General features: G+C 35.9%; 1 protein-coding gene across 1 annotated transcript in view; it reads left to right on the top strand.

The window, feature by feature from the left end:
- Nucleotides 1-9,734, top strand: part of LOC107709104 (glutamate receptor ionotropic, kainate 4-like) — a 142,239-nt gene extending 132,505 nt beyond the window's left edge. The window contains exons 4-5 of the mRNA XM_016513509.1: nt 6,626-6,723; nt 9,525-9,734. Coding sequence (XP_016368995.1) covers nt 6,626-6,723; nt 9,525-9,734 — 308 coding nt within the window. The remainder of the gene's footprint in view (nt 1-6,625; nt 6,724-9,524) is intronic.
- Nucleotides 9,735-11,543: the final 1,809 nt, after the last annotated feature.

The raw sequence follows: 11,543 nt of genomic DNA on the forward strand, positions 1-11,543 counted from the left end.
TCACCCCGATGTCATCGTCCATCGCAATGTTTCACTTTAGACATCGTCCAATGCCAATTTTGTAGACATCGTCCAACCCTAATTCAGAATATCTTAATTTGTGCTCCATTAATGAAATAAAGTCATACAGGTTTGAAACAGCATGAGGGTTAGTAAATGATGACAGAATTTTCATTTTTGGGTGAACTGTCCCTAACCATTTAGATTAAGGTGCATAATATACTGTATGTATGCTAGATACTACATTGATGCCTCTTCATTGCCATACATTTGTTTTACTTTAGATAGAACCTTTTTGCAAAGCTCTTTAATTTTAATTTTCACAGCTGTCCTTTAGCTGAAAAATGGTCCCTTAACTTTGGGGTTTTATTTAGCAGTTGTGGGTATTATAATGATTCACAGGTAAAGGCAAATTATGAGATAATTGTGTCCTCGTGAGGGCATTCCTTCTGCAAGACATGCACTGAATACTTTGGTATTCAGCAAAAGCAAAACTTTGGTTTTTAAGTATGAGCACGTCCCTGATATGTTTTACATCTTCTAAAGGAAATACAATTTTTCTTGTTTTAATATTTTCCAACTTTTGTAATGAAGTGCAGTGACACACGTATAAATAGGCTTATATACATGTTTAATTAGAGTGTCTGTCAGTTTCATCTCTCCATATGTTCTTGGCTAGTAGCAGATGATGTGTTCTGTGATAAAGAAACGGACCATTATGTGAAAGCAATTAAATTACCAGGTTTTCAAGTGTGCTGTCATATTCAAATGTCTTCGTAGTCAGAAGGTATGCAGGAATTTATTGGAACAATATTTGTTTCCTTGGTTACGGCAAAGTCATTCTCGAAGGTCAGCTGATACGCCATATACAAATTACATTACAGACATTTTTATTAACACAAACTCCAATAAGAATCAGTGTTCAATTGGATATACTCAATCTGAATTTTAGAAATTTATTTATTTCACAAATTGACTGCACTAAAAATAGGGCAGAATCTGAAATATTCTTAAATTTTTGTTGTAACATTTTGTTTTAAATTGTACAAAATCATTTATTTTTATATTTCACAACATAACATTTTGGTTCTACATTTTGCAAAATCATTTATTTATTTATTTATTTATTTATTTTAACTATGAGCATAATTTAAAGGGGAAAAGTTAGCATGAATTTCGGGTCATAACATTTTGTTTTACATTTTGCAGTATCATAAATCTTTCAGTTTATTGGTTTGAATCTGAGATTTTCAATGTGGGCTCAGACTTTTGAACTTCACTCTGCCTATAAAATTTAAACCGACAGTCAGCAGGTTTCAAACGTATAGTGCGACTTTTACTTTAACAGCTGCCAGTCAATCTTTGTGTGCCTTCTTTACTCTGAGGCCTTAGATTTAATAATGCTTTCCTTGAGAATCCTGAATCAAATAGCGTTGGGGCGAACAAAATAGAGTTGCTCACTCACAGAGGGATATTAAACATGATTGAGGTTCATTGTTGTCAATGAAAGTAAGCGGCACTAAAATCAGGAGACGACGAGCTGTAATTTAAACAATCAGAGCTGTTGAGACACATGGCGGTTAAGGATGAAAAGCCTCTCCTGGTTTCTCTGGGCGCCATTAAAATGCCCCTCCTGATAGATATAAACAGCTTTCTTTTGCACTCTATACGGTTTGTCGCACAACCCTGTTCGGTCTAATTCAGTATTGTAATAGCTTGCAGTATGCAGGAATTGAATTAGAAATGGATCAGTGACACTCCCAGGAAGGGAGAAATGTCACACCGCCGCTACCTGCCCTAGCATACTCCCGTCTGAAATCGCTGAAGCCTGCATCTTCCCACAGCCCACATTGTGTGTGTTTGCATGTGGTCTGCATACTAATGTTTGTGATCTGAAGTGAACAGAGACGTCCTGATGCCAGCCACAATCCATGGTGCTTACTCAATCCACATGGATTCATTGTCCTTCTCTGGATCAGCCGTGCAGGAGGGTCATGTCAAAAGATTCGACTCCAGTCAGTCATAACTGTGAATCACCTGACCCTCATGAATCGTAGTACATGCTAGGGTTAATAACTACATGCCTTATGATCCGTGCATGCAAGACGGCAGCACGGATGAACGATTCTTGGAAGACTGTATAGTAAAACACATTTTTTCACGTAAACAAACATTTACGTACATATTCCTAATGCTTCGTTCTGTTCTATAATTTCCAAAGGCTGATCAGAACAGTCAAGACTTTGCACAGTTGTCTGTGTTTAAAGGCATAGATCATCCAAAAATGAAAATTCTATCATTAATTACTCACCCACAACTTGTTCCAAACCCGTAAGACCATCGTTCATCTTTAAAAAACAAATTAAGATATTTTTGATGAAATCCGAGAGCTTTCTGACCCTGCAAAGACAGCAACGCAACTACCATGTTTGAGGCCCAGAAAGGTAGTAAGGACATCCAGTGACATCAGTCCATGTGACATCAGTGGTTCGGCCTTAATTTTACGAAGCTACAAAAATACTTTTAGTGCACAAAGAAAACAGAAATGTCTACTACCACTGATGTCACATGGACTATTTTAACGATGTTCTTACTACCTTTCTGGGCCTTGAACATTTCAGTTGTGTTGCTGTCTATGGAGGGTCAGAAAGCTCTCGGATTTCATCACAAATATCTTCATTTGTGTTCTGAAGATGAACGAAGGACTTGCGGGTTAGGAATGGCTTGTGGGTGAGTAATTAATGACAGAATTGTAATTTTTGGTGCCTTTAATGCTTGGGCACAACAATCCCACTACCTGTCTCAAGATAAGTAAATGATGGAAAAAGGTGTTTCTTAAAGGGGTCATATGATGCTTTTTTAAAGATCATTATTTTGTGTATTTGGTGTAACAGAATATGTTGACATGTTTTAATGTTCAAAAAACACATTATTTTTCAAATACTGTACATTATTGTAGGTCCTCTATGCCCCGCCTCTCTCAAACGCTTCGTTTTCTACAAAGTCCCTCCTTCCGACAAATGCAGTCTGCTCTGATTGGCCAGCTGACCCAGTGCACTTATGTATAAATCAAATGTAGATGATAACAAAATTAAAGTTAAGAAAAAATGCAATGTTTTTTATTTAATGAATTACCAGTGAAGTACAAGCCACTGCAAAAACTTGTTATATAGTATTGAATAATTTTTAGTTCAAAGATGAAGTAAATTCAGTCTGACTTATTTTGATCTAATTTAAAAATTAAAAATATACAGTAATGGGACAAAAAACAAAACAAACAAATGTTATGACATAAAATTAAAAAAATTCAGATTCTGCACAATTTCTAGTCACTAATCAAATAAATGTCGTTTTGTACTGATGGTCAGGTGTTTTTGTTGTCATTGAAGCCCAAGATGATCATTTTCAAATCATGCTGGAAAACAAAAAGGTTTCAACAAACTGGTAGAGTTTATGCTGCTGTACTTCATTTTCAATTCAACTTTTCACTCAAAATTATGCTAAACATGTAATTTCCAATAAGTTTTGGAAACCACCATATGTATAAATCACGTCCAAATGGGACTTTTAACAGAAGTTAGTTGGAGTTGGTGGAATTTAATTGTCACAGAAGTTGAGTGATATTGGCAGACCTTTTTGCATTTGACTCAATTTTCTTTCCTTTTAAAGAGTTAGGAAAAACTGAATGCAATACATTTTGATAAGAAAATATACAGTACACTTTTAAAAATGAAGCTGCTTTATTGCCATCTGTGCCTCCATGAAGAACCTCTAACAACATCTCCAGTGCACAAAAGATTATTTATTTTGGAAAAGGTTTTAAATTACTATTAAAATGTTCTTCACACTAAAAGAAAATGTTTCTTTTAAGAACTGTTCACTGAAAGATTGTTTGGGAACCCAAAATGGTTCTTCTGTGGCATCGCTGCAAAAATCCCTTTTGGAAGCTTTGTTTATTTAAGAATCATATACTGCTAATAGTGTTAATGCCAATAAATCATGAGATTAATTGTGATTAATTGCATTAACAAGCTGAAAGCTGTATTTAGAGGAATAACAGTGCACAGCAAGGTTGACATGAATCCATAAGGGTGTCCACCTCCTGTAGGCTACACTTGATTTCCAACTGAGAGCAGCTGACCTGTGAAATCAATGCTTGTGTATCCACTGTAGCAGTGTGTAGTGATCCTAAAAATGCAGCTCATCACCATTCAGGGCAGCGCGGAGATATGCTTGCAATGTATTATGGGGAGACAAGTAACAGAGGCTTCCACAGGTGTCTGCATTTGCATTGGTTACTATGAGATTATGAGTTAAAAAAAAAAAAAACTCTGCATCAACTGGTGCTTTGTAATCACATTGTTTCCCTTTCCTTTGTTCCCAGCATGCCCTGCTTAAGTGCTCAGAGCACCAGTATCTGGCTCATACATTGCCCACACCATCATAATTAAAATGGAGAGGGATTATAAACCCATGTGAAATGACACTCTGTTAGAGTTCAGACCGATGCCCTGCTCGTGTGTCGGAGAGTGAGAAACAAATCTACCTCTTACTCCTCCTCCTGCTCCTAATCACAAATATAATTTCAAAACACACTTCACTCAAAGGTCAGCTAATAATAAAATGTAATTTTGTGTGAGAGACTGAAAAAGAGCAGATTAATAACAGCGCTAAACCTCTGATAGATTGTGCTAGATTGAGATTATAGTGAGCTCTTTAAAACTCGTTCTTGAATAAAATGGAATTATTTGGGTTTTGCTAGTAATTTTAGAACAGATTGAGTGGACACCAAAGGGTCAGGTTTTGGCTGATTAGCATGGACCATTAGCCTCTGTTGGTAGATTCAGTAACTGCACCACCTGGACCCAAAAATCATATTTCTCTTTTGAAGGTTGTTCCAAAGTAGGCGTTTGTTCTAATGGAATACATCTGTTTGCAAGCAACATGTAAATATTTTAAATATAGCATTATATTAGATGTGTTCCTTATGTATTTATTATTATTATTATTATTATTATTATTTTAACAATGATTATTTTATTAGTTATTATGTTTATATTATTATTTAGGGGTGGGCGATATGGCCAAAATCTTCCATCACAATATGAGTAATTTTATTTCACAGTAACAATTAGGGTTGCAAAGGGGTGGAAAATGTCCGGTAAATTTCCGAAAACTTTCCAAAAATCCCTGGGATATTCCATAAAATCCTGGAAAGTTTCCAAAATTTCTGAAATATTTCCACCTTTTTGCAACCCTAGTAACAATATATATCACAATATAGTTATTTTTGCTTTATATAAGGTCTTTATTATATCAACATTTTTGATACCATAGAAATGTCATAATTCTTGTCACCAGTGTCAATATCACAAAAAAACTAATGCTAGCCTAAATAAAAAAAGCTCAAGCTCACTAAAGACAAGTAAACAGTCAGTGATTAAATAAGAGTAAGAAACTAATTACAAGCAATAGGACAAAACAACTACAGTAGAACAAATAAATAAGAAATGCTACATACATTGTATTAATGAATCAAATGTATAAAAACACTGCCTATTCTTTACTGTGTAAATATATATTTCTTCTTATTAAAGTTACAAAAGTGATTTAGTCAAGAGCAGGGAGAGATTTTCTTTTGTTGTTTGATTAACATGAATAACAGACAGCAGGAATATTAGACTGCTGTCACTTTAAGAGCTGCCCGGCTCCAATAAACTGTTACACGTGTTTTCTTTCTAGCTGTTTGCTTCCACTTAAGACCTAAATTACTGTGTTTACGAGGATACTTGCAAAGGTAGGCATTTTGACACATACAGGTGTGTATTTAACCATTCAAAGTCTATAAAGCTTAAAAAAAACGTCTTGACGTGCAAAAAGATATAGCAAAATGAGTTCTCTTTTGCTGCTGATTGTGTTTCAGTGGCTTCAAATCACTTGTTTTTAAACCGCGATGCTTAAAAACCCATGCAAACGATAAGTTTCCGTGACCACATAGCACAGCAATGTCACGTGAGCGTGTAACGTAATAGAGACGATAGTCGAAAATCTCTACCGGTTAATCGTGTCTACTGGTATATTGCCCACCCCTAATTATTATTAACAGTTGTTTATATTACGGTGGTGATTATTTTATTATTAATAATTGTTGATATTAGCTATTAATTAATGATTTATTTTTATTCTGTTATTGTTGTTGTTTCACTGTAACTACTACTAATTGTTAATATTGTGGTAATGATTATTATTTTTTATTATTATTAATTATCTTATTATTTAAAGATTATTTTATTCTATTATTAGTATTATTATTAGCACCACTGATTATTGTAATTAAATTGGTTTTATCATCAATTTCTTGCAAATCCAAAGTAATTAGTCACATATTGTTTTCATTGAGATTTCAAATCACATGTGCCAGCCAAGCAACTGGCATTGAGATGAATGAGTATGCTAAAACTCTCTGTACTTTTTGCTTTTTCTGGGTATAATAGACTTCCATGGCAGATACAGTATCCTTGAATAAAAATGGGGCAGCAGCACTCTTGGCAGGGTTACTTCTTGCTTTCCTTCTGCTCTCTGTCTGTAATAAATGACAGCTGGTCTTTCCTTTAACTATTGACAGTGTGCCAGATCATGTCCAAGGGGGTTGTGGCGGTCCTGGGCCCCTCTGCCAGCCCGGCATCCAACTCCATCATCAGTAATATCTGCGGTGAGAAAGAGGTGAGTGCTGGCATTGGCTCTCTTTTGTCATCAGCACAACATACCAAAGCCCAGATCATATTACCAAATAATCATTCATATCATTACCGTAATGACCGGTGTGGTCAGTGACACGCTCTAAAAATTATCCCTAACCACAGCTGATGAACACGACAACCAAATGGCGGGTGTTAAGCCGTGACTACAATGTGCAGCTGTAATTAATAAATACATAAATGATTATTGACACATCATGCTCAGTAAACCCACTGTTCTGTAGTCAAACTTTCCAATAAGCATTTGTTCTGCCGCTGGCAAACATGAAGACACATGCGAACAGACTAAGTAAATTACTAAGGGAAGAATTAAATAACGCGGATTAACAGAGAATTTATATTGATTAATTGTCGCCGTGATGCAGACTGAATTGTTTGGAGCAGTTTCTCGCTCCGTCAGACAGTAAAGGGAAACTTTCAAACACAGAGAACAAAAAGAGAGCTGGATGAAGTTAAATATTTACATTCAATCGCTTGAAACCAACTGCCAGTTTATCCTATCTTAATTCCAGTTGTCCTATGTAAATGCTTTAATGTTTTTTAATGGATTTCTAGCTGACATTATGTCGTCACAAGCCGAGTCGCCAATTCTAAACAGTCTAGCGTTGGAGCTGATGCGATATTATATGTGGATTTTCTTCCAAAGCAGCAGTCAGAGGAGTATATTACTATCACACAGGTAATGAATAATGCAGCTTGAAACAAGTTTACTGTGCGTACTCAACTGACTAAGCATCACTCCTTAATGTCTTCATAATTCATAATCAGTGGCAACTCGCCTTCCAAAATGAGCAACGTGCATAAATATTCATAGTCACATCTTATAAATGACTGCTTAGGTCATAGATGAGGCCTTGTGTAATGAAAGTTTAAACGTTTACATCAGCTATAATACACCTCGATGAATATTTATAATGCTGACATTTTATTTGTTTTTCAGGAGCTGTTATTTGTCTTTGCAGTAGGTCAGGGTTTGGTTAGCGCTGCGGAGGTTGTTAGCTGCTTTGGGATGATGAAATGGGGGGGTCAGATGCTCTCTGTCCTCTGTCTATGAGGAAAGGTCATTGTGCTCCTGTTATTGTATTTTAAAAAATGGTTTGTCTATTGCTAATGGTCTAAAGGGAGGGAGGGGTCATTGTGTTTATAGTGGTGTGTGTTTCAGTGTGCGTGTGTGTGTGAGACAGAGAGAGTACAAAACAGGAAGGAGTTTGTAGTTTAGCAAGAAGCCTCTGATTTTTCAGGATGTTTGAAGGGATAATTTCATATTTGAGTGAAACCAGGCTTACCGGGTCTCTGTGACTGATACAGTATGTTAAAGTATGGGATAAAAATTCAACCTGCTGCAACAGTTTTGCACAGTTCTGCAAGAAAACCACTTTGCAACCCCAAATGAATCTACATATCCCCCAAAATCCGAAAGTTTATTTTAAATAAAACTAGGAGTATTAAGATTAAAGGGGTCATATGATGCTGCTAAAAAGAACATTATTTTGTGTATTTGGTGTAATGAAATGTGTTTATGCGGTTTAAAGTTAAAAAAACATATTATTTTCCACATACTGTACATTTACTTTAATGCATGTAGATTTTTACAATTATTTTTTATATATGTATGTATTTATTTATGTATTTATTTATTTACAGTTTGTGATGAATCTAATAGTTTGTAGACTGCCCATAATTCAGTTATTTTATTTTTACTGTATTATGGTAAAAAATTACAGTAATACAATTATGTTTTATTTAAAATTGCAAAAAAAAAAATTAGAAGCAAAATTATTATTATTGAATTGTATTTAATTTTTATTATTGCAATTTTATTTATTATTTATTATTATATATCCATAGTTTAATATTATTATTATTGTGTGGATGGGGAATGTACTAAATTGCCATATTACAATTCAACTTTCATGGTCCTAAAATAGATTTTATATTTTCTGTTATCAAAATATAACTTATTTCTTTTATTATAATGTAAATTGTATTAAATTTAATTTTTTTAGAGGCAGAATATTAAACAGACATGTTTTTGACAGGGTTTATGACATTCACCCATTTCTGTGTACAAATTTAATTTACTTCTGTATGCATACAAATGCAGAACATATTAATTTCCCTCAGTGTCTGCATTCATGCTTGTGTGTGTGGGTGTGTTGGCGCTGGTTAGATTGCAGGCATGTTTGTAATATGTGGGAGGTCTATATCGTTCAGATTGTATAATTCGTATTTCTGTACACAGCTGTTCTGAGACTGACAGTTCGGCCTGAAGATAGAAGTGAGTACAAGATGAACCTCTGTGTTTTTTTAATTTTTTTTATCACTGGTGCTCAAATTGCTCCTGCACTCATGTAATGCAATGATGGAGTTTCCCATCAGGCCTAGAAAGAAAAGACAAATTTGCTGTGAGTGTCTAAATGTCTGGAGTGTGGCTTTTGACTTCTCTCATTATTCCTGATAAATGTACGTTCACAGCATACTGCCACTTTCCCTTTTCACACGACTTATTTTATACTACAAGAAGTGACAGCTCTTGTAAAAGTAGAAAACGTAAACAGTCTAAGTAATTTTGCTTCTTGTAAGTCAAGTACAGGAACCTTTTTGGCAAAAAAGAGTTGTTGTTGACAGTAGAATATATGTATAGCTAGCAAATTACATTGTTATTCAAGTCAGTCACTTGAGAAAAACATATACTTGTAGGACAAAAAAGGTGAGTGGAAAAGAGGTTTTCCTAATTTCTCATAAATATGAATGGTGTGTTTGTAGTACAGAGCGTGGCAGATGAGAGAGGCAGGAGCCTTTGAGATCTTCAGGAGCCACTACAGTAGAGCGGCACGGCTGCGCTTAAGGCTGAGGCCTTTGAACCTGAATGACACACAGGTTCAGGAGAGGGAAAAGATATGGGAACTAGGTGAGGGAGAAAGGCCAGACCTGAAACCCAAGAGGACAACAGACAGAACCTCCTGTGGAGCCTGAGACCTCTGCTTCATTTTCATACAGAAAATTTGTATTCATGTGTTGATATTCAAATCATAGTTTTGCCCCTTAAGGGCACTCTGTGCCACGGCGGTGATGCTGATTTTTATTCATTATTATTTTTGTAGCATTTTTGTAAATTTTCATAAATAGGCGTGTTTTGTGCATTTGCTTTTGCATCTCTTGAATGTGAAATACAGTGGGGCTGGAAGTGTGATGCCATGTTGAATATCTAAGATTTAAAAACTAGTTTAAACCTCAAAATAAACAAAGGTTTTGTATTTGGACAAATTTTAAACAAGAATGTTGTGTTATGTGATGATACATAAAATAATGTGACGTCGCTCTCAAGCATCAAACGAAAGACGGACTGCATGCACGTAAAGCCCAAACCAGCGGCAACCGGGGTCCAAGAGTATAGCGTGGTTATGCTGTTTTCAGCTCTAGTTTCGCAGTTTAGCGACCCCTAGTGGTGACATGTCTATATTTAAGCAGAGCATGTGCTGTTGAGCCATGATGTTGTGAGGTGTCTGAGAGGGCACACAGACGATACCAATCTCCATCCACACTTAATTTATTCTTGGAAAAGGCACTGTCTTTTTACACCGCTTCCATTAAATTGCACTTGGATTCAGTTGTTGTCTCAAGTCTTTGTTGGAGGAGTGTTAAGCTTGCTGCATAGCTATGTATGTGTACACATAGTGAGGGCAGTAAAGTAAAAAAGAATGATTAGTATTTTTACAAATTTAAATCAAACGTTTTACTGGGTTATTATAGTTAAAGGGGTCATATGATGTGATTTAAAATTTTTTAAATCACATCATGATTTGAGACTTTAGTCTTTGCAACTTTACAGATCTTCTTTATGCACCAAGAGCTTGTAACACTCCAAAGATAAAGGAAAAATTGAAATCGCATCATATGACCCCTTTAATGCCTTATTCTGCATGACCATATTTAAGATATCTTAATCCTACCCCATACCTAAACTTAACAACTACCTTACTAACTAACAAACAGCAAATTAGGAGTTTATTAAGACAAAACACATAGTTAATACTTTTGGCTAAAGTGTGACCAAAAGTTATATTAAAATTACAAAGATTAGCAAAATAGAAGCATATTCACTTATATCCACAGCATATCCACTGTTTAATCAAATTATGGTGAGCGGTCATCTCAGTCTCTCAGGTTATCACTGATTACATATTAAATTAGGATTACTCCACTTGGTCAAGCATGAATAATGAAGTATAAGCAGCGGCCCACAACAGGGAGACACACAGGAGCGCCGGCGTGAGTTTAAACCAGCAGACTCAACCTGGAAGCCCTGTATATTTGTAGCTAGGTGTCTTTTTTTGGCGTGCTATTTTGGGCCAGACTTTGTTCCAGGCATGCCAGTGAATGAGAGTGGACCTAGCATGCTGTGTTTGATCCTGATTGCTGTAATTTTGCTAGCTATCAAAGCTTCAGCCCAGCAGGAGTCTTCATTTACAGCAGCCACTCTGCAAGAGCTGTTTTTCATCGTCTGTCCGTCCGTCCGTCCCTTCCCTCTCTCCCTCTCCCTATCCACATGCACATACTGTATCTTCCCATACTTCTCGTACAGTGTTTTTGGAGAAGCGCCAGTGATGTGATTTGTGCCAGTAACTTGCCATTAACGTGATTTGTGTACCATATTGCAAGTTGCTTGAGTAAGTAAGCATCTGCTGGAAACGTAAATGTATGTAAATGTAAAACAACCGAATCTGTCCTCGCTTCAGGTTGGCTGTGGTTTCTGGTGGACGAATCCGACAGAATGGGGTGAGA

This window comes from Sinocyclocheilus rhinocerous, unplaced genomic scaffold (genome assembly GCF_001515625.1).
Source record: "Sinocyclocheilus rhinocerous isolate Xijiao unplaced genomic scaffold, SAMN03320098_v1.1 scaffold626, whole genome shotgun sequence".
Lineage (NCBI taxonomy): Eukaryota > Metazoa > Chordata > Actinopteri > Cypriniformes > Cyprinidae > Sinocyclocheilus > Sinocyclocheilus rhinocerous.